The following is a 24673-nucleotide window of genomic DNA, read 5'->3' as shown; positions in this document are numbered from 1 at the left end:
TGTAACTAAAGATGACAGGTTATGAGAAAGAATGCAATGATGTATTTTTTTAATGTGCTGGTGTTTTGCCGTTGTAGCTGTTCTGCTACAAGTTTTAAAATGAAAAAATCTGGGGGTGTGGACTAAATAAAATGTGATCTTAGTAGCCCGTTCCCCATCTCAGATTTAGGCTCGCTGCTCCAAGCTACATTATCTGCTACTAGCATAACACATCCAAATCTTCAGCCAAACTGTCAGTGGTCGACTTGCATTGTGGATTATGTTTGGTAGGTGCAAAGTATTGACGAGGTGAAAAAATGTGTGAAATAAAAAAGACAATACCTCTAGTTCTGCTGCATCTATTTCGATCCCAGCCAATCATGAGTCTGATAATGTAATAGGAGTGCCATGCTAAACCAGTGGAGTACTCCTCTAAAGAACATGGCTGGTGCGTTTCTATATTACACCATCAAGGTGTTAGTCCAGCTCTCTGTACGCTCTTATTTCTCTTTCCTTACTGTGGCCCTCAGCCCCAAGCCCACTGGTTCCTACTGAACATGTAACTCTTTCCAAATGGGTCACAAATTATATCGTTCAATATCAAAAAAGACTCAGTAATTTCTTCAAACAGGAGGGAACAAACAGGAGTCAACAATGCATTTGTTGGGGATATTTTCAGTTGTGCATCAACACACATTTGAGTATTAACAGGGGCTTGAGTCAAAATAAACAGTTTCCATGGTTATGGTAATGAAGCGATATGTCACTCATTGTAATAGTGTGGCTCATTGATGTGTTCTTTTGACAGTCTCACATAATCGCACATGTCAACACACACAAAAGTAATGCAGTGTCGGTAAGGTAGACTTACACACAGGACATGCAGGGCCACAGCTCCTTCTGCTCTCTCTTTGTTTGTGAACAGGTCTGTAGGGAACTCGTGCAGAGCTGGAAGAGACAGACACATATGGTTACAACAGGTCATACACAGTATGTGAGGGTGTGAATATGTATGTGTGTGTTTCTGCAGCGCGTGATAGGTGGAAGCAGAGAGCACAGAAACCCACTGAATTCATGTGAACTGACAAGGAGCCTTGCCCAGAGAGCACCTTGCCCAAGCGTGTGTGACAGTCTTACTGTGCTCTGCCAAGGACCGCGTATGAGCACGCTTCCTCGGAGAGTGACGAGAACAGAATAAGGAAATGTAAAAAGTGCGCACTTGGAGGACAAAGCGAGGGCAGAGAGGAGAGGGAGCATATTAAAAATAGAGCGAGGGATACGTATTTAGGGTAAGGCAAGTGGGATGGAGAGCAAATGAGAGAGAAAGGGTGGTGGGAGTTTAACTGCAATTTGCAAACTCCACGTCTCTGCATGGGAATATGAGTACAATTGTGCAACTGTGTGTGAGCACGACGGAGAGAGCAAGACTGAAAGAAAAGTGGAAAGTTGGCAGACGGAGAGAGCGTGAAGGAAAACAGAAAGAGGTGACAAAGAGGGAGTTTGGTTTTAAATGGTGGACTGAGTTATTTTACCCCCTCTCCATGGCTTCTTGACTTCCTCCCCTGTCTCAGCCACACAGTCCCTTCTCGACTGCCAAGACCAATGACAGGTGCTTGGCTGCCGGAGAGTGTCGGGGAACCTTTGCCTCTCACCCCCCAAGCATCGAGTCGCCACTGTCATCATTTCCTCCCACACAAATCAGGAGCCCATTCACCAGGCTACTCCTAATATCTCTTCCACATTTCAGCACCTGCACTATTCCTCGGGAAAGGCCAGCCAGGCCCCCGTAGAGAGTTGGCTACTGCCTGCTAACATGTGGTGCAGCAAAAGGCAGAATCAGAAATATTTGACTGGTCAGCACATAGAGGGACTGTCCTGGACATCTTGGTGAATTAACAGTTACAGAGGTCTACAGTATTGAAGGGCGCTAACAATGCAGGAATGACAAGAATATTATAGTATTACGGACAGTGGAAGACATACAAGATACATCTGTCCAGAGCTGTTATAACTGACAGGAGTACTCTGATCACAGCATGCTACTAATTGCAACATGTTACTCACCAAAGTTGTTGTGTGTCAATGTTGAATTATGTGTGAAAGTGAGTCGGATTTTGATTTTAGAGGAGATGGTCCTGGTTGAATGAAGAGCAAAATCAATTAAATAGTTGTAAAATATGAGATGGTCTGTTTAAAAAAGGTAGCTACAGTCATTGAGAAATCATTACCAACAACACATTCAGCAGGAGCTTCAAGCGATTTCAACGAGCAAAGCACAGCAGTGCTTTGAGCTACATGCTAACCTTTTGCAACTAAAGGTTTAGCATGTTAGCATATTATAGCACATTTGCAAACTAGCACTAACATGTGTGTCATTAGTTTTGGTCATATTATTTCTGAAACTGAAGTGCTGGACAGGGAAGATTTGACCTGATGATGGCGCTAGACGAAATGTCACTGGATCACCAAAGATACTGCAATTCTTCCTGAGGGGAACGTGAATGTGAATTCAGTGCGATATTTCCGTCTGGACTAACACGGTGGACCGACTAACCGGCTGTCCATCGTTACATTCCCGCACTGGCATGGCTGGAAACTCCCAGTGACTTGACAACATTGCTAAATGTTTTAAGGCACATAAAAAAAAACAAACAGCTTTTAAAATGAAGACGCTGCATTTGCCTGGATTGCAGAGGTACTGCTAATGACAGCACGTTTTTCTGTTTGATATCTTGCCTACACCTGACAGTATGAGAGTAATGAGAGACACAAGAACACAGAGGAAATGAAGACATGAGACAAAGGATTGAATCAGGAACATCAAGGTTACGTGGAACGCAACTTACGGAGCGTGGGATGCTCTTCACTCGAGAGGCAGGTAGGCTAACCATAAGTGGGCGAAAGAATGAATGAATAAACCAAGTGAGTTAGGAGCAGTTGAGTCGTTGATCATTCCACCTACATGTAGTCTTATTTCAGTCTCAGCTCCTTTACAACATGTTGCAGAGAGAAAATGAGAGCAGAGAAAATAGTCCACTACTTTCCCACTGTTTTCTCCCACTCTGCCCACATTTTTTACTCTGTTGACCTATTTGCATCAACAGTATCTCGCTGTGTTTGAGTGGCTACAGCGGTCCTCCTCTGCAATATGTTTCCCTGCTAGAACTCCTTAAGCCTAACACAATGCAGAGCAGGCTGTAAAAAGCCACAGAAGGTACAAAGCAGCAGAGCAGACGGCCATCTCGCTGCGACAGCTGGATGTGTTTAATATTTACTGTTACAAGCCGGTGTTAGCTCGCTCAAACTCAAGCCAGCCAAAATGCCAGGCTAGTGTGTGAAGGGAAAAACAAGCAGCTCTCATGACAGGAATTAGAGCTTAATGCTGATGAAGAAAACACAATACTTGTGTCTGAAGCAAGAGTGCCACAACAATCATCAGCAGAAATAGCGATACATTATGAGATTGGAAGAGAAAGACTGGAAATAAGAGCAGCAAAATGCTGAAGCTCCTGAAGTCTTCAAAGGGCCTGCAGATAAAAACCTCTACCGCTTATCACTGTTCCAAGAAGCATGAAGCCCCATTTTCTCATGAGAGGTGGCGAGTGCATGTGCGGATGTGATGTCGAACCACAGCTCCCACAAGAAGCCCACTGAGGCTTCATGTAAACAAGGTGTTTAATTCACATCAGCACTTCAAGGTTCTACTTCACAGCTCCTTTTAAATATGAGTCAGAAACACATGCTCAGCACGTCACACTGGGATGTACGCTGAAAACATACAGAATTATACAATTAAAGGGTAAGTCCGCTTTACTACTTGGGTCTTATGTTTTGGCCATATGACCAAAGTAATTGACGTTCACTAAACCCCTCCCTAACTAGGCATGCCACGCGTGTCAAGCTTTTTATTTCTCCGCATGCTGAACTGGTGAGCATGGGGCTCTGGTAACGTGGTGTCTGTTTTAAGCTTTTCCAAAGCCAGCCAGAATTGTTCAATTAATCGTTGCTACCCTCGCTGGTCGGCACCAGAAACACTAGTCGGATACATTTGCTATTATTATTTTATTAATGTGTACATTTCTATTACAGGCGCAACGTGCAATCTTCATAATGCATGGCAAGGTTTCCGTTAATGCAGTAATCACAGCAGCATTCAAAACACAAATTGTAATTAAGGACTATGATTAATGGTTTGAAATGGTTCTTATAAGATATGCAATCATTTGTTGAACAAAGTTTAACCTCGTAGATTAAATTCGGGCTTAATTTGGACAGCTATCTGAGTGTTTTCTGACTTTTAGACTAGTCGTCTTGTCTAAGTTTAACTGCCAGAAAATAGTTTTTGCAAAACATTATGTGACAGTGAAGTTGACCTTCGAGCTTTTGGATATAAAATGTCATCAATTTATCAGTTTATCCAATTGGGAATTTGTGTAAAATTTTGTCATAATTAACGTATTAATTGCTGAGTTAAGTGGTTTGTGAAGTCACAATGACCTTGAGTTTTGACCTTTGACCCCCGATTTGTAATGGTAATCCTGAGATTTCATGTTCACGAGAAATGGATGTGCGTACTTAATGATGTAGTGATGGACCGAGGGACAACCTGAAAACATGATAGCTTTAGCCAGAGCCGTCGCATAAACGCATAATGCATGCTAACATAATGTGCAAAAGTTAGCATGTCCAGCCAACGCCTACATTAGCAACCTAGCTGTACTTCCAAGGCAAAAGGGCATTAATTAACTATATTTTATGCAGTCACGGGCTACATAAAAAACATTTACAATAGCTTATTACATGAAATCAAGGACTCGTTGTTTCAAAAATTACTACAAATTTCTAGTGGTACATCTGCCACATGATTCTTGTAAATTGCATTTGTACCATGCGTGGACGACAGACGTAGCAACAGTCATCAACACGATGGGGCTTAATGACCGATCAACTGCTGAGAAATTGGTGTTAAATGGTCATGTTGTTGCTGTATTACAGACAGTAGCGCATGCACAGTTAAACACATCTACGAGTATTTTGCTGTGTGCAAGAACCAGAGTAGCAGCACAAATGTAGACTAATGTGTGGTCTCACGACCCAATTTCAATAACCAGAACAACTACAGTCAACCTGAAACTGAAACCTTACATTGACTCAGGAAGACGTGGACAGTCAGAGAGGAAGTGGGAGCAGCCAGATTGAGGTGAATGGTGCTCTAGATGAGCTGTGAGAAAAAGCGATCAGCAGCTGAGTCCTGTTGAGTGGACGTGCTGATGGAGACAAGGGGATGCGCTGGCAGAGCGGTCGTCATTGACCGGGCCCAGACTGATGCTCGCTGTGCCAGGGAGAGACACAGGCAGCAGATGCACTTGTCGCCATTGCCTCGTCTGGTTTACGCCAACAAGGACGCATAGACACACAACAAGCACCTGCCTCACTAACGCACGCTACACCCAGCGTCAGTCCATGTGTCGGTGTAAGTTGATCAGTTCACTGAGTCTCAAACTCCGATAAATCAATCACACATGTATGCAGGTTTTTATAGAGGTTATTACTTGGGGAATTGTGTGGAGATTCCCTAAATTAACTGAACAGACTCACACTCCAACTCCTCCAGTCATAGTCTTCTTTAAACCTTCAATCATGTACAGGCAGTTGACTGAGCACACTTTGTTCTCACTTCACCTTCACACATTTACACATTTAAACTGACTGTTGAGAGCTGCCCGTTCCTGGTCTACTGCTGGTCACTGAGCAGCTCCACTGTCCAGGCTGAGGGTTTTCCTGCCTCTATTTCAACTTTTCATTTTAAATGTGTGTTCAGACTGAACACAAAGCAGGTTTTAGAGGTGGTATTTCATGTTAATACAAAGACACAAGTGTGTCACACTGCGGTGAGGTCTGTCTCGTCATGGGAATTTTTGTCTTGTCATTTCCTGTTTTATTTTGAAGGTCTAACTCTCCTATCGTTTCACAGCACTTGCCCTTCCTCATGTGTCCTGTGTGTCCGCCCCTATCACCTGTTGTCTCCACCTGTTCCTGATTACCCTCCACATGTTAAATAGTCTGCGTCTCCCTTGTCTTGTGCCAGTGTGTCTTTGTCCGTCGGCGATTCACCTGAGCCTGTCTTCTCCATTGTCCTTGCCACAGCCACAGTCTTTGTCTCCTCTTTGTGAGTGTTTTGATTTGTAATTTTGATAATTTAGTTTCTGGTTTATTTTCATAGAATATATCATAGCCGATTTGTTTTCCTCTGTATTGAGAGATTTTCTGTTGGATTTATTTTGTTACTTAGATTCTAGTTCCTCCGTTTTTAAGGAGTGTATTTTGAGTTTGTAGTTTTTCTTATCTAGCTTCGTTAAGTCATTTCCGTGTTCATAGCCCTTTGTGTTTTCTTCCTTCGGGAGCGTCTTTTGTTTCTTAGTTTTCATTGTCATAGTGATTCATTGTTTTTCCTCTTAGTGAGCGTTTTCTGTTTCTTTGTTATTTTCCTATATTATAGATATATAGTGTGATAGCCTTTTGCCTAGAATAATTTCATAGCCTATTTAACACTCAGCGAATTGGTTCTTGGGGTTGTTCAATACAGAACTGTGTGAGTAAATCTGCATCTGAGTCCTGATCTGAGTCCCGGCCTGACAAAGTGGATGCAAACAAACATACATTTGGTCTTGGTGGGCGAAACTCGTCCGCTCAAGTTGAATATATTACAAGTTGAACTAGATAACGAAAAACTGTGTTTAACCCAAAGTTCTATGACTCCAATTCATAAACATATGGAGATAAGAAGAAGAGTCTGTAAGAAAAAGATGAAAAATGCTATTGTCAAGTGACACATTGTCGCAGGGAGCTGCCACCAAAGCACAGTAAGCTGAATATCCTACAGCAACAAACCCATTCATTCACACAAGGGCAAGCGATCATCAACATATTACTATCTGAAAGCACAAAAGGTTCCTTTCAACTACGCCTAACAGGTGACGTCTTATGCAACTGGAGTGACTCACCCTATTCAAACACATATCCATACAAGACAACCAAGCAAAGGGAGGGCGCTTTCAGGTTCAACACAAGATGCACACACACACACATATTGGATCGCAACGCCAGGTTCGGGGTTTGGATAATCTGTCAGTTAATTAACAAATTTGTCTACAGAGCAGATACAATGGAATGACTAGCGTGCTCAAACGTCCGCACTCACGACTCCACTTTGATCTGTTTCATCAATATCAGCACTCCTGCCAGGGTGACTGTAAATTGCGCTTGACTGTGAACACAAACTCCATAGCAACAGAGTGAGTGTCTCCTTGAGGCAGAGTGTGTTTAAGTGGCAGAAGGGAGAGGTGGGCAAAAATAATAGACTGCTAGTCTCAACCTGAGGGGAGTCAGTCCTCTGCTGCAGCCGCTGCTCCGCGGTACGCTTGCCATTAGTGATGACGTTTGATGTACTACATGCAGAGCGCAGGCCGAGATGCGGTGCATTATGCATGATGTTTGGGGACCGGAAAGAAAATACATGCGCCATGGTTTATGATGTGAACGGTGTTGGTGTGCTATGGCAGCGGATGGATAAGAGGAGGAGGGATGGACAGAAGGAGGGCTGACTTTCAGTGTGAAGGACAGTAGATGAACTTGACAGCTCAACCAATAATATTTCGTTAACAGTCATGCTGACGAAGCAGATTGTGGGGAAAGTGATTGTCCTGACTGCACATGAGGGAAGACAGACAGGAAGAAAGGAAAAGTGATGCAGTTGGCCTGGTAATTAGCGCAGTTGTAAGTGAGGTCAATGGGATGAACCCTTAACAGCTGCTGATGGTGCCCTGGCCCCAACTACCCCTGCTGGCTGTAGTATACACACACACACAAAAACAAACAAACAAAAAAAAAACATTCCCAGACAACCACATAGATGAAACAAGCCCTTGTGGAAAGACACACACACACACACACACACACACACAAACACATGGAAGGCCATGGAGGCCATTGCCAATGGAGATTTCCATTGTTTCCCTTTCTGCAATCATCCCTTTCCCCCGCTCTTCCTCACTATGTACAATCAGTAGCAGTCATTGTATCAATCAGCAATCAGGCTTCAGCTTGCTGGGGGACACATTCTGCCTTGGTCTGTTTCATTCTCCTGTTGGAGGTGACTGCCTGCCCGCACGCCCGCCTGCACCATCCCATGCCAGTCTAATTTACCGGGCAATTTGGAAGGAGCCACTGTGAGCCACTGAGGGGCTCTGAGTCGAGATGTGGCATGACTTCTGTTTAGTTAGTTTTCCTCGTGCCGGAGCTCTGCGGCACCTTTGCTTTCCCTTTTGCTCCACTGAACATCTTCAGATGCACAAGTGAATCACGCTAGCTGCTGTGTTGTAACATGACTGCCAAAATGTCTTCCCATCTTCATCTTCTTCAGATTCATATTTCCTCTTCCTGGCTGCCTTCCACATATCCTGCTACATTACATACATTCTACTAGCAGTATACAGTGTAGTGTGTAGACTGTGTGGACCATCTTTGATCTCACTTCTTCATTCTTCTCACTGAACAAAGAATGCTTTCATGTTACCTGCAGTTTATTACACATGTCACGGTTAGCAGATACAGCTGGAGGTCGGATGCACAGCACAGTTTCAGGCTCCTGTATTTCTGATCCCATAGACGATGTGCATTACAGATGTACCGACTGGACTTCCTGCTGGCTCCCCACACACTGTCATCATGAATCAAATCATTTACCAACAAAATTTTTACTACACAAAGAGTCACTTCAGAGTGTCTGAGACACTAAAATCTATTCAATATTTTACAGTTGTCTCTGTCATAATGATGGGGAAAAGTTTGCTTGCTTGTCTGACAATGGCGAGACCCAAAAGACACTGGGCGCTTTACTTTATCCCATCTAGGGTGTCAGAGTGGAGGACAACTGATGTGGCACCTGGGACAGCTCATGACATCTAAATGAAAAGATTTTTTTTTTTTTCGTGCATACTTTGGCAACCTTTGTGACATTTTCTGTGATGTTGAATCACAGGAGCACAGAACACTTCTCTGTGCACAACTGCAAACATCGTGAAGCCAGTGACAATGACGTTTAACTATGGTTTATTTATGGAGAGGGAAATAGAAACCAGGAGAGGGAGGAAGTGGGAGGACTGCACACATGCATGTGGTGGCCTGAAACTCTCCCTCACACATCTACTGTACAAATCCCAGTGGATAACCGCTCTCGTCATCTTTACCTAATACCCCCTCCATTTCTCCCATTTATTTATAACCATCGCATAGATGGGGGTGAAAAGGTGGAGTAGTACTTGGGGGTCTTTGGGGATTTCCTGCAATCTCTGCTGTTTAAATATAAAATATAGAAGCAGGAAGCCCCCTGCCCCAGCTCCGTTCTCCCTTCACCACTTTCTACCTAATGCGTCTGCTTTGCTGTTCTCTTGTCGAGAAGAACATGAAGGATAAAACCACCGGCTGCTGCATATTTTAGCTTTACATCAGACATAATCACAAGTAATATCCGGACGCTCACTTCATATCGCAGCTAATGAGAGCAAACCACAAGGCAGGCCCTCTCACTCACTTAAATGAAGCTGTCAAAACAAGTGAACAGCGACGAAACCATCAGTGTGTTATCCCTCTCTTACAGGTCGCACAGATAACCAGCTACATGGATGTTAATGGTTTCATTAGGGGACAAAATGTGCTGATAAGTTCATGCAGTCACAGTGCATTATTCAGGGGGTCTTAAGTGGGTTGTGCTGCCAGCTGAAACCGCTAATGCGAGTTACCACTGTTAATGCTTCTTTGCTGTTCATCCCAGAGGTAATTCAAAATTAACACCTCATTGTGAACATAGTGGAAGAACATCAGGAGGAAGGACTGTGAGGTTTAACTCTACACAGCATCAATGAGCAATGTTTATGTTTCCCAAAAAGTTCTTCTCCCACCCTCCTCACCCCCTCTCTTACGTGATGATGTCACCTCTCCAGAGTCAGAGCCTGGAGTCTTACGTAACACAGGGCAAGGCTCCGTATGCTCTGAAAGGGGGGTTGGGGAGAGGGCACTTAGGGATGTGTGTCTGTGTGTGTGTGTGTGTATGGGAGCGCGAGAGCGAAAGTCACAGAGTAAGGGAATGCATGTGTGTGTGTGTGTGTGTGTGTGTGTGTGTGTGTGCAGGCGTGCAAAATTCTGCCCTGCTCCCTTCTCACTGATGATATAATACTTTCAGGCCGTTGTCATGGAAACGAACAGGCACCACTGGCTGGATTTGGCATTGGGGGGTAAGATGACGAGGGGAGGGGGTTGTCTAGCTGCATTTGGAGATTTGGATGGCAGGCTCTTATTTGGATTGCACTCTGTGAGTGTGTGTGTGCATGAGAGAGATAGTGTGTGTATGTGTGTGTGTGTGTGTGTGTGTGTGTGTGTGTGCACAGTTGTTGTTTTGCTGTTCTGATGACTAAGCATATTATATTACAGTTTGGTACAGGCCAGACCCGACCTCTAGAGTAAAGGCTCAAGCGAGGATTTCACTGTGTTTGTTTGTGTGTGTGTGTGTGTGTGTGTGTGTGTGTGTGTGTGAGTGTGTGTGAGTGAGAGAGAGATAAACAAACAGAAAGACAGAGAGTGAGAGACAGAGGAGTACAAACACACTATGATCTATGTGACATTCAAAACCATTTGGTAAAACACTTTTTCCAGTCCACTGGGTCTGCAGGTGAGACAGATTGGCTCTATCAGTGAAACACAAATGAGACTTACTGGTTCACAGATCACGCTGGCTGGAAGACAAAGCATGGGTACCTGGGTAGCTGGTATCAATATGCCTGATGTGTTCCCGAGTAAAAAGCCATCACTTAACAGGATTACCTCAGTTCATTACATCTTGGTGTGCTACATTCATTTTGTCATTGTTTCCATCGATCATGATAACGTTGCCCTCACCAAGTTCACTCACTGCTATGATCTGCAGAGAGTCTGACAGTAAAAACCATGTGAGCTCTCCCATAATCATATTAGAAAGACGTTTAATCAGATTATCTATACTGCTTTAATTTGAAGTAAACCCAAAAGTGAGCACAAACCAACTGGGGCCATCCCCAGTTCATGTATGTGTTTTTTAGTTCTTCCAGCAGAGAGAGCTCCCTTTAAATCTGTGAGTTCAATGCTGATATTACCAATAGAAGTTATGGCCAAAACTACAGAAACAAGAGGCAGGCTGTTATGATTAGAATAGAATTATCTTTGAAGTCCTGTGGGGTTGCCTTGTTGTCATGATGAATTATTCACTGTTATCAGATACAAATGCTCTGGATGCCACAATAAGTTGACAGAATTAAACCACGGGGGCAGTTTTGTACAGTAAAATGACACAGTGGAATTCCACCGGCAGATCAGTGAGTGTTGCGGTGGTGATGAAGAATAGTTAAATATGCCATTAATGAATTCCCTTCTCACTCGCTCCACACAGCGGAGCGAGGTACTATGGATTTGCAATACATCTCCCTCTGCTCTCTCTCGTCAAACTACCATCGACTGGAAGCTATCCAGCCCATTATGAATGCAATGATTCTGCATCTCACACGTCTGGCTAATTATGCACAGAGGGAAATGGGAAATGTTTTTTTTTCCCTCTCTGTGTGTGTGTGCAGTCACTGTGTGCTTTCCCTCTGTCAAAACCAACACAGAAAATATCTGCTGAACGAATATCTTTTTGTAATTAGATGGTGGTGAAATTCTGTTTGGTGGTGAAGTTGCAGGAAGGTGAAAAAATGATGTTTGAAGATGAATTTGAAAGATGGACTGAGTTGGTTTGAGATAGCTGAATTTAAAAGGAGGAAGGGTCTTTTGGGAAATAATCAGAAGGGTAAACTCTGAATATAGCATGATCAATTTTATCTTTTTACATCTGTTTTGCTATTTAACTAAAGGTTCTTTGAAGTAGGTGTCTGTCTGGACACATTTAATCACCATCTAAACTCAAATCTCTAGATAGTGGGGAAAAAAATATGCCACAGCTGGCATGTACACTTATTTTGCATCTAGTCAAAGGGAGTAAGTTCACTGAAGCGCAGCGCAATTGCCCTGAAAAAAGAAAAAACCTCACTTTCCTCCCGATTTAGAAAACAGAATAATATTGGCTTTCCTAAAGCAGTGAGATGAACAGCCGCCCAGCTGTAGGGCAAACGAACTCGCCTATGAAAATCCAGCACACTTTGTAGCTCGAAAATCCATTCAGCTCCGAACTATAAAACAGAGAGACCCTGAACCTGTCTGCATGAGAGCAGTCTGCTGGAGAGTGCTTGTGATCAGCCATTAATCACTAACACATTGCTCTGCTCCTTCAATCTTTGCATCTTTTATTGTCAAGATAGGGGAAAAAAAATGGCGAAAAAGTGTTGTGGGCACTGTTTGCTGGATGAAAATGACAAATATTATAGTACCTAAAAATAGCTGCTCAATTTCAGCCCCTACACCGTATCACTGGGAGCAAAGCATTCTGAGAGTTTGACCTGAATGGGGTTGGGAGGTACAGCAAAGAGAACGATGAGAGTTTCAATGTGGAGCTTAACACTGACACAGTCTCGAGGGCTTCGCCCTCACCGATATCACAAGGAGTCGTGGCTGCCCCCCCCCCCCGCCGGAGTGCAGTCGACATGGGAAGCTGTCGATGCTTTAATGTCGCTGGGACAACAAAGAGCAAACAGTAAGAACAATAACAAAAACAACCAGAGGCATGGGGGGGAAAAAAAGGTGATTAAAGTTGCATTTCCCACCCTCGGGGATCTGCACAAGCTCATCCCCATGTACATCTCGTGCATATCCTCAGTGCACGTGGAGGGCTGGGGGCCTGTTCTGCACATGCTCAGTGGGCGATGATGATGCGGGCTGACACATCGCATGTCGTGAGCGTAGTTACCGTGCTGAGTAATGTGACATTTAAGGACTCCCGCTTTTTTCCTTCCTTGCACAGTTTGGAGCACGTACACACTCTGCCCCAACAAACATCCATGCATACACATACACGGATGTGCTCACATGCACACATACACATATATCATGAGTGTGGCTCCCTTCAGCTGAGAGGACATAGTTTCATCATGGTGTGACACATCACTCACTAGTTCATGACTCTGTGGTGATTCGATTACAATTATCCTCTGTTTTTCCCCTTATAGTCCAAGATGCTGCTTACATTGTTACACTGCTATGACAGAAATCCCATAATCTTACATGAACTGTGTGTGAACACTCATATAAGAATAGAATCATTATTTATGAATGTAGAGCTGCAGTTAGAGGTTACAGAAGACGGCTTGTGAGTGAACAGTGAACCGATAAAAGTCCTAGACAAGAGTAATGAAGCAAGCTAACTGAAGTCAAATATCACTGTTGGATAATTCGACTTTTTTAACAGTATTTTTGAAAGAAAAAGTCATTAGCGGTGATGGCATGACTACCTTGTGACAATGATCTCTACAACAAAAGCTGACGCTGAAGTTGTTGTGCTGACGCTTGAAATGGCAGTTATTTGTGACCAGTCTTTACTTGTTTGAACAGCACACAGCTATTATTTCAGCACCATCTATCACTTGAGAAGGTACGATAAATTTCACCGTTGCTGCCCTGGAAACACACGCCACATGTAGCCTAATAAAACAGTCCCGCAATAAATTCTACATTCATAAAGGTAAATGGGTTATGTTTCCATTTTGCTGAAGCTGTTTAGAGCGTTTTAATTGTATTGCGTTATAATGGGAGGTGTTATTAATATTTAGCGTACTCTCGTTGATAACTGACTCAGAAATGCAAGATACATTATCAGTAGCTTGTGTTTTCCAGTGGATTACGTCACTGTAGCTGCTCCGTGGCTTCCTGTACAAGCCTATGGTAATAATGGACAGCCCCCTGGTGTGATTGTGTGATTATAGTTTGTGTACTGTATGCATTTAGCTGGATGTCGCTAAAAAAGAATCATTCCATCATTGAAAGGGGAAAAAGCCAGATATATCCATACATGGGGTTTGAACACATGATGACAGAGACAGAATAATGTTGCTAAATCAAAATAAATGATATTTTCAGGGAAAAATTCAGGGAATCTCTTTCTAAAAGACACTAATGAGTAATGTGAATAATCACATCGACCTAGAAGATCTCTCCGCTTGATACCAGTGGAACAGGTGTCACATCCAGTGCCATACTGCGTGTCACATCCACCAGCACATCAGCTAGGTCAATTAATGCGACAAAACTCACGAGGCTAAGTTTGGGCATAACCCTGGTCTTTCAATATAATGCCGGTGACTCATTTTTAAACAGTGTACATCACCATGGTAACGCCGGCTGCACAGCTTACTCTGGTGCAGGTTAAGTTCACTCTATTGAATCCACGTATGAAGCTCAACTCCTCATGATTCATCTCTGTGGAAGAATGGCACGACTGCTGCATTCACATCAGATGAATGAGAAAGTGCATCTAAAAAACTTCATGAAGAGCTACAGCACTATACAACTGGCAGCATGTACGAAGGCCAACAGTGATTTATTATAGAAGACATACATGTTTGTAGCATTTCCAGGGCACTTGTCCACTCTGACTATAAAACACTGCTTCCAAGAAACAGCAGATACCTTACAGAACATTATTTGAATATCAATAATGAATGAATTGTAGTCTGTACTGACATTTTTCATATGAGTGACTGATGCAATAGAATGTGCCCACAGTCTCATTACCTCAGCATGGGGCCAGCTTCGTGAATAGAAAACCTGTTCACATCTGCAGTGTGGTGACACAGTACTGAATCAAAGGTTTGAACACTGTGCCTTAATGGCCAGTGCTGATAAGACTATTAACGTACATATTTACACTGCCTGCGCTGCTCTCTGTTTGTATTCATCTATTTTAATTGTTTGTTTATTTTTTGACAGATCACAAATATTCACGTCGTCAAATTTTCTGTAGAATATTTGTCTGTAGGATATTTTAACATAGTCCTACAAACAAGTTTTCACTGTTTTACATCATTGCTTTATTGTGTCACTATCATTCATTTTTGCTACTGCAACAATTATTTTCCAGTGGAGGTCAACTTTATCTAATCTCCTATTAAAGATACCCTGTGGATTATTTTTGTTAATGGTAAAAATCAGTGTTTCTCAACAGAAAACACATTGAAATCTGTTGAATGTATTTTTTTTCCCTCATGAAACACTTGCAAAGTCGTATTTTGGAAGAAAATCTACATTGTTTACATTCATGTTTGCTAGACTGTGAGACTGTGTCAGTGTTAAGCTCCACATTGAAACTCTCATCGTTCTCTTTGCTGTACCTCCCAACCCCATTCAGGTCAAACTCTCAGAATGCTTTGCTCCCAGTGATACGGTGTAGGGGCTGAAATTGAGCAGCTATTTTTAGGTACTATAATATTTGTCATTTTCATCCAGTCATCTTCCTTGCTATCGCTATTTACAAAGAATACAAAACACAGACAAAAAAAAGTAACACCAGATAACAATTCCTACTAAAAGCTAACTAGCTTAGCTTAGCAGAGTAGCAGTACCTTCCATCTCTGCAGCCTCTGATCAAACTACCCTGTTCATTCAAATGCACGAGAATGCTGAAGAAACAAAAAAACATGTTGTTTGTTCACACTGTGTTTTCCCTGCGCTCTTTAGATTTAGCATAACACATCTAGAAGGTTTGCTACCATGATTTATAGCAGCCTAAAAAGGTATAAATTTAAGGCTTTACAACTTTTATATCTGTTACACATTTTGGCTAAGCGTCTTCAAATTTCAAACCGTTTCATCGACTGGATTGAACATTACGTCACCTACGTTCACAAGAAGCAAACTAAACAGGGTACACTCTTGAAAACATTGCTCTATGGTACCACTACTGGCCCAAAACTCCACAGGGTACCTTTAAAAAGCTCATCTGGATTTACACACTGCATGTGATTGGATAATTATTGTAAAATGTAATGTAAATGTAAAAAAAAAAATCTTGGCACTCAAATATTCTTTAAATGTCCGCAACCTGGTCAACTTTTTCCTCATTTTGTGGTGTTGCATTTAAGATAATTTGACTAACTGCAAGAACTCTGGGGAGCTACCTCTGTAGTTAATACTTCCCTGTGTCACCTTGATCTGTCACTATGACGTGCATGGCTGTCTGTGCATAGACCTGTGTATCTATCCACTAGAGCAAGAGAGGATTGACTGGAGAGGAAGCGAGGCAGACTGGAGGAAAACAGCACAGAGAAATGGAGATCCCGGTGAACTGTGAGATCAGCCAGAGGCTGAGCTGAGCAGAGAAACACACAAACACACTCCCAGAAACACTTTGCGAGCTAGTTTCCAGCTAATGTCTGTCCAGCTAGTACACTGGCTGCTTGTGGTGAATAAATGGTCCAGCGGTTAAATGAAACATGTGAAAGTTTGCTTTGTTGTCTGTCTGAAAACAACTTACAATTCAGGGATCTGATTTTACGGGTGATTAAATCCAGAGGAGAGACTGGCATGAATTCTTAAGGGTGTGGAGTTAGTATGAGAGCTGTAGACTCCAGCTTTAGGAACTAGTCAAACTATTCTTTCAGGATGTCCGACCGAACTGAGCAATCAAGCAAGAAGAGTACTGCTCAGGGACAGAACAAAGACCGAAGGACAACTCACACCATTTCTAGTATCTTGGAGGTCTTGCTACAAAGACAAGCGTCTGTCGGGCTCTTGAGCTGTAATATAACACTCCAAGTGTAGAGGGCACCATTCAACGCATTCCTGTGGGTACGGAAAACAAGTCAGCCACATCAATTTAGAGGTGAACCTGCTTCACCCGCTTCGTGTGAAGATGTATCGTATCACAGCACCTGAAAGAGGTCGGAAGAGGAAAGAGTTGCTCACTGCATGACAGACTGTTTGTGAGGGAAGAAGCTCCACTCTGTCACCACACAACCCAGAGTGTTCTTTCAGCCTCAACGGGGTGATACGTCTTCTCTCCAGCTGACCAAGGTTCACATTCTCCGGTTCAACTTTGCTTTCATATCATATTAATAATTTACATTTACAAACTTTATAGCTTTGAACCAGGACCCTCAGTATTCAGATGAAGGGTAGTCTACAGCTGCTATTTCAGTGCATCAGATACATATTTAACGAACATTTAAGTAAATGTAAGTATGAGATGGGGCTCGGTTTGGGATACCAAGTGTTTAAGGACTCTGACTGGGACTGGAGCCAAAAAACTGGATTGGAACATCCCGAATTGTTAAGCAAAGTAGAAATGTTTTTCATTTGCTGTTGTTTCCATGGCAAAGAGTGAATTCCAGCCTGTGGTAGCATTCATGGACAGATTTTGGTAATCAGCTGAACATCCATCAGTTATGTTTACATGTAATAAAATTATGCAACGACTTCACTCACTGTGATTAGGACAATAATTCTGTTTGGCTGTTTGCATGCCTATCCCTCAGTAGATCTTAAACAGCCTCGTCTATTTGGGATCTGTCAGTCATCATCAAAGCCTCCCAGCTGCTTGATTTCTTCATGTGAGGAGCTTATCCTCAGATAAGGCAATCTGACAGACTGAAATATTCGCATCCATGAAGCACATCAAACACCTTATCACGACTCCCTGCTCTTTAACCTTTTATGTGCTGCTGTGCAGCACACATGCGTTGCTGGTTTAGTCATGCGGGGCAGAAGCAGTTGCCTTCACAGAATACATCATACATAGTTTTTTTTGTCACTCTTTCCTCACACTGTCAAACTCAAAGCAGAGAAAGGCTTCTCTTTATAATTAACAACAATGGCTCCACGGTCAAATGAAACCTGAAGAAGACATGAAGACAGTGTCTTACTATTAAATAAAGAAACCAGAAGAATCAGTGCAATTGCACAGATGATTTACTGACCAATATAGGCCTATCCCAGATATATCGATAGTAGCATATATGTTATCCAATATGCAAACCCTTTTATATAGTCCATAATGCAGTAAAAGATGTTTGGAGTAATTTATATTTAGTGCCATCCGCCTCAGCTATTTCAGCCCCATCATTACATTCAACAAAGGGGGAAAGAACCCAAAAATCATAGTGATCAAGTAATGTGAACGCCACCTCACTAATGGTATAAAGTTTGGCCTAAATGTTTACAGCAGAGGCGCTTTTCTTTGATAAATCCCTAATATCGGTATTGGCATCTGCCCCCCAAAATCCAGCATTGGACTTAAATCCATTTCACCTATTACACCCATTTCACTTGTAGAGGAAAACACTCTCATTACTGAAGCCCCTTAATCTCATAAAGAGCATGTAAAGTTGCAGAAAACCAAAGCAGAACATTGATCAAGTTCAAAATGAACAGTAACTGCTAAGAATGATGGAGAAGAAGCTGGCCAAAAACAATAAAAAAGGCTGTGACCATATAATCACAGTGTCCTCTGTTTGAGTAAGGCCAGGAACCTTGGTTGTGTCTCACTCCCCCTCACATACTGCCAACGATCTGTGGGTCTAATAAAGGTATAAAATGGCAAAACGGTCAAACGGTAACAACTGAGTCAAGGCGAGGAGCCTGAAAACCACAACGTAGTTTAACTGTACACTCAGCATACTGTTGAGAAAAACACTTTGTGTGGGAGCCTTTATGTCCTCTGTACTCTTTGGAAAGCGGCAGTAAAGGAGGATGTTCGTGGCTCTCAGGAAACAGCCTCAACACTGCTCACAGACACAGCAGCAGGATGAATCTTTAAAGGTGTGTCAAGCCACTTTTGCTGCTGGCAAACAACCTGAGCTCTATAATTCAGCAGGGGAACTGGGAAGCATTTCCTCCGTATGTGGGGAGAGACAGAGAAGAAACATGACAATCAATGAGGCAGCAAATAAAGGAAAACCGCAGTGAGAAACAACCAAAAAGCAACGCTGGCTAAATGTTCCATCTACACGAGAGCAAGAGAGCGCGAGGGAGAAACAGGCAGAGAATCAGCAGGGGCTGGTGTAGAGGGGACTCTCAGACTCGCTGAGCTAATTGCTGTGATGGATTGGTCTTATTCCCCTGAGCACGGAGCGCCTGCTCCTGCAATAACACAACAAGATGACTTTGCCAATCTGCACGTTAGGCAGTTATGAAAGAACTTTGCCACCATCTGCAACTGTTAATACAGCTGCTGTCGTGTCGGGAAGGCAGCAGCAGCCCACTCAGAGCTAATATTGTAATACGGCGGAATTGATTTCTCAGAGGAAATCATTCCGGGAGCTCCCCAGGTCAATTTTGCACTTGATTAGTGGAGGTCTATTGTTGAGGTATTAGGGAGTGATCATTTTTTCTGATTTGATTAATTCATCAGCTGCACTATGGCGATGCTTACTTACTTGCCTCCGGCACCTTGGGACGAGCCAAGAGGAAATCCACGTGAAGTGAGGCAAGCATGGGCAAAGACACACACACACACACACACACACACACACACACACACACACTCACGCACGCACGCACACACATACACACACACACACGTACTCGCTGCAGAAACCAGGGCCAGCACCCTCACATTAATCAATACTATTCTTAACAGGGCTCAACTCCTAAAGGGTCAACTTGTAGCCACACGCATGCGCGCACACACTCCACATTTCTCACAGGGAAGCCCTGATTAAGTCATAGCAGCCTCCTTTCCTAAAATGGAGTGTTGCGTCGGAGCTGAGCTGAGCTGAGCTGAGTGGAGAGGATCTTTAATAACGGAGGAGGAGAGCCCACGGGGAAAGACCCCTGGAGAGAGCAGTCACATGTACGGGGTACCCAGGCCGCTATCTGTCTAATCACACAGCTAGTGCTACTGTACACAGGGCTCCTCGGGGGGGTTAGGGTTACATTAACCACCTGTGTTTGCGAATGTGTTCGAGAGACGGACTGAAGAAAAAGATGCATCTGTGGTGGCGGTGTGTGCGTTTACATGGAACTGATGGAGGAGGAAGAACGTTGTGTGTTAGTGCATGTGTGCGTGCATGGCTGTGTGTTAACAGCTACGTTTCATTAGTTTTACTGCAGATGAAAACTACAGTATGACTAATCTCCCCATTTCTCAGACATCCTCAAAAGTAATGGATTTTTCGTATTTTCCACCATAAACTGAGCATCCATGCTCAATGTGGCTTTGCACACTAGATTTTTGAAGGACCATCAAGATAAACAACTTATGTTTTTGTATAAGATTGGCAGACACACACAAACACTAACAAGGCCACACACACACACAACACCCACAGCCACATATGCGATATGTGAACTCACCACCTCTTTTTCTATCCAGGAAACCTCCAGGGCGGCAGAGGCTGAGAAAGACTAAAGTTATTAAGATATAACCATTAGCAGCAGCTTGGGCCTGTGTTTCCCCACTTTTCCCCTTAAATGAAAAATTGCAGAGCGATGGAGAGGGGGTGGGGGTGCTGAACAAGTGTTTGAAATCAATAGAAGCAGCGGGGTCCTCACAATTAAAATCAGGGAGGGAGACGTAATGACGGGTATGATGGCTTGTTTTGTGTGTGGCTGGGATGGGGAAATCAGCAAGCGAGGGTCTATCGCTCTCCCTCGCTGTCTTTCTGGCTGTCTCTCTCCCTCATCTTTCCAGCACTTGATCAGCAGGCCTCTAATTTCAGGCAACAATCAGCGAGTGCCTCCACCGTGCTGCATCCTCTCAGAACACAGAGCTCATTTCGGGGTACTTCCTCATCAGCCAGAACACACACACACACAAATACTTGTGTCAGCTATTTGACGATCACACATAGAACTAGTCGAGGAGTTGATTAGCCAACTGACTGTAATAAAGAGCAATGTAGTGGTGTTGTCGGCTGGACTGAAATACAGTAGTTTTTTTCTATACATATTCTATATTCTATACATATGGTTCCAGCGGGATGGATCCTATGGACTTTGGGGATCCCCTGACTTGTATTTTACCCTTCTCTCCCATTGTCCTCCCATTGAAATAATTTCCCCTAAATCTCCTGAATTTTCAACCTGTCTAAACAAAATAGGTTGGCATAACCACTGAGTCCTTCAGTAACACAGGTGGCAGCATGAAGATTAGCTAATTAGCTGTAACATCCAGTGGCGAGAAGACATTCACTCAAACATCACCCACCAATAAAACAAGAAGAAGAAAAAGAAGGAAAAGGGTGAGACGGATGAAGTAGCTGCCAAAAAGGCTAAAAGTGTGTGCAAGTTTCTGGCAAGTATACACGCACTAAAGAGGCACAGAAACATGCTCCACCAGTGACTGTATTTATACTATCTTATACTATTGCCAGTAGCTAAATATTTTGCCCATATTGAGTCCGAGGTCTGGCACACTGAAATAAGAGGTGCATGAATTTAATTTAATTTAATTTAATGAATTTGGCACATCGTTCACGTGCTTCATCCACGATATGAAGGTTTAACAGGACAACTGACGTGATGTGATCAGCTGATCGTTTTAGGTGTCACTCGGTTGACTCGGTGAAAAATTCAGTTTGTCCAATACTTTGTTTTATGACCAAACACTTACAAAACTAACCACATTCCCATCAGCCTCAGCTGTACCTTCTGACTTTCTCACGTGGCTGCCAGCATGGCTGTAGACAGTGTTGCTGTACCATCATTGTTCCTTTATTCTATCAGTAATGCTTCCATCTTCCTCGTTTGCTCCTTTTCCCTGTTTGCATCATTTTATTTCAACCCTATCAACATGAACTTCGACGCTGAATGATTTCACAAAATTCTAGATTATGTTAAATAACTTTTATAACGTTCAAAGCCAGCGTCTTTAAATTGTCTCTCTGGCACCTTCATTACCCACAATGCAACTCGACAACTGACTGTTTAGTCTGAAATGTGTTTGTGTTGTGCTAGTAGCAGTTAGCCTAAAGCCACTAGCCTCTCCGATGAGGAGTGATTTTTTTTCATTCTTAAACTTGTCTTCAGACCCAGCTGGCACCAGCCATGAAAGGCTTTCTACAACTGCTTCCACTCACGCAGTATAACTCCTCAACAGGGAAGTTGTGGGGGAATTATTTACTATTCTCTCACCTTTTAAACAACTAAACAATTTTTTGGTCATGAAAAAAGCACTTTGATTACATATTTTGTAAAACGACTTGAAGCCCTAAACATAGCCAACAGAATGCACACACTCTCTCCTCACCCTACAGCCCATACATACCACTGAGACATCCTTCCCTTCACACGTCCACCACCTTTTTACAACATGCAGGTCAGATGATGAATGACTCACTAACTCCCCACAAGGGTACGTTTCATGTGTCTCATGCCAGGGACAGGAGCAGAAATCACCAGAGTGGGCCAAGATTTTCAGAAAATAGAGGGTTTTTTTTAAGAAAACCAAGCAGTCCTCAAGAGGGTGGCAGGGGCTGAAGCCACCGGGGCAGGTGCTTTAAATTTAGCATGAGCGGCGAGAAGAGCAGCGACTATGTAATAAGCAGGATAAGAGAATAAGTTGAACTTTGACCTCGGCTCCCTTTATAGATGACAGCAGCGACCTTGGGAGGGTGAGAAAGGAGATTGATGATGGCCATTTTGCTTAATGAGCTCACGAGAGAACCACCCCTCCCTCTGGAGGAGGCCGATCGTCTCCGGCTCAAGGTAAAAAAAGATGTCAATGTGATTTGCAGCGAAGTCACCTCTCTCCATCCTACCTCGTACACATCAATTATAACAGCAGCGAATTTCCTTCCATCTACGTCTAAAAATAGCAACAGATATGGGTGACGGTGAGAGTCCATGCATGCATAAGGATTTGTCCAATGAGAAACAGGCTGGATTACACCACAAGACATGATTTTATACAACATGACAGCATTTTTTACTTTTAAGGTCACCTACACGTGGTTGATTTCAATCCTTTTATGTGGACCGAGTGATTTTAAACTTTACAAACAAGAAGCCTAAGAAAATGCCTTCAGCATCCTCTCACGCTATCCTTGAGTGCCTCAAACAGAAGTTGCTGGTTGATGATAAGATCAAAGGTCGCTATGGAAACAGGGATTTTTTTTTTCCCTGAGATGTGGCCACCATGGGGAAAAACACAAGGGAAACACAGAGGAAGGGAATGGGAGGGATAAAAAGAGAGCTAGTGTGAGACGGAGAGGGAAGGCTAGGTGGAGGGGGTGAGAATGAAACCTGCAGGATCCTAAAAACATGTGACGGAGAACGAGAGTGAAAACCGCTGAGGCAGCCAGAATGTCACCGCCTGCTGTAGCCTGTGCTCATGGGAAATCATCTGACCTCATAATCTGGGTTACCCCACATCAGGAAGTGAAAACAAGGGGACCACAGAGGGTAGAAAGACAGAACATGTGGGCCGATCATTTGTTTCCCACTTTTGCTCCTTTTTTCCATCTCCCTCTCTCTGTTCTGGAGGACGGGAGGGAGGGAGAGAGGGAGAGAGAGAGGGAGGGAGGGAGGGGGAGAACACTTGGGTGTCCTCTTTCTTTCAGTCTGTGTCCGTCTTACCTGGAGCAGTGCAGTTCTTAGATCCTTCACTCTCCAGTTCCTCCAGGCTGCCGTTGTCCATTTCCTGCAGTAGCCTCCTCCCTCCCCATCTCCCCTGGTCCTCTCTGCTGTGGCTGGAGACACCGAAACCTGGAACATGTTCGTCACAGTGAAAAGTCTACTTTCAAAACAGATTCAAGGACGTTTCAGTGCAGCTACGACATCTAGATGGGGCACTTTCATACTCAACAAACTGAGTCTGAAACTGTGACACCTGATTTCACCGACATGAGCATGCATGGATATCAGAACTTGAATGTGACTGAAATATGATTTATATCAGAAACTGTCTGATCAAAGATATGCAAAAGTGCAATAACAACAAATCTTAGAGGTAGAGATGTATGCCCAGTAAATCGTAGAGCTACAGTCTCAATAAGAAAAACAACAGATGCAAATGGAGATATGTCATCAGGTCACGCATCATCCTCATGTTTTGCAAAATGCAAACAAAAAACAAATGCAAACAAATAAGCTGGGTTTGACCCTGTGCTGGTACTGTTATGCATCCAAACGAGGAGGAGGAGATTGTAAAGCCAGTCCCAGCCGGGGAAAAGAGGACAACATGAAATGCTGATTTTGCTAATTCGGTTTGAGGTAAAGAGTTGAGTTTTTAGGAGGAGCATTAAGCTAGTTCATCACTTCTGCGTCATTTCGTGACGTATTCTGATTGTTTACCATCGTAAACCAGGATCATGGCAGCAGATTTTTAATTGTTTAGTCTATAAAATGTCAGCAAATAGTGAAAACTCTCCATCTCTGCTTTTCAAGGTCTTCAAATGTCTCGTTTTGTTGTTCACCACTGAAAGAAATTCATCATAGAAGACTGACAAAAGCAAGCAAATGTTCACATTTGAACTCATTAATCAGTGGCACCTTTCAGAGACAGCTCAACAGCTTCCCTACACTATATGGTTGCTGCCAAAAAGTACTGACCAAAGAGGTTTGACACCCAGTCCTGATGCAAAGTGACTTTTGATGTACAGCAGAGGGCAGTGGCAACTATTTACGCCTATCAATCATATCTCTTTATACAATCTTCTCAGGAAAAGACAAAGATTGGTACAAAGAGTATATTTAACAGCTGCAACTAATGATTATTTCATTATCGATTCACACACTGACTATT

At 43.2% G+C, this 24673-nt stretch overlaps 1 protein-coding gene across 3 annotated transcripts in view; it reads right to left on the bottom strand.

Moving 5' to 3' along the window:
* Window positions 1–24673, bottom strand: part of LOC121604061 (sodium/potassium/calcium exchanger 3-like) — a 44194-nt gene that overhangs the window by 16816 nt on the left and 2705 nt on the right. For all 3 annotated transcript variants that reach the window (XR_006006725.1, XM_041933461.1, XM_041933460.1), the window contains 2 exons: window positions 23506–23634; window positions 851–927 (listed from right to left, as the gene is read on the bottom strand). Coding sequence is in view for 2 of the 3 variants with exons in the window: in XM_041933461.1 (XP_041789395.1) it covers window positions 851–927; window positions 23506–23634 (206 nt within the window). In the remaining variant the exon portion in view is untranslated. The remainder of the gene's footprint in view (window positions 1–850; window positions 928–23505; window positions 23635–24673) is intronic.

This window comes from Chelmon rostratus, chromosome 3 (assembly GCF_017976325.1).
Source record: "Chelmon rostratus isolate fCheRos1 chromosome 3, fCheRos1.pri, whole genome shotgun sequence".
NCBI classification, from domain to species: domain Eukaryota; kingdom Metazoa; phylum Chordata; class Actinopteri; order Chaetodontiformes; family Chaetodontidae; genus Chelmon; species Chelmon rostratus.
The sequence above is the reverse complement of the archived record's forward strand: the minus strand, read 5'-3'. Positions and strand labels throughout refer to the sequence as shown.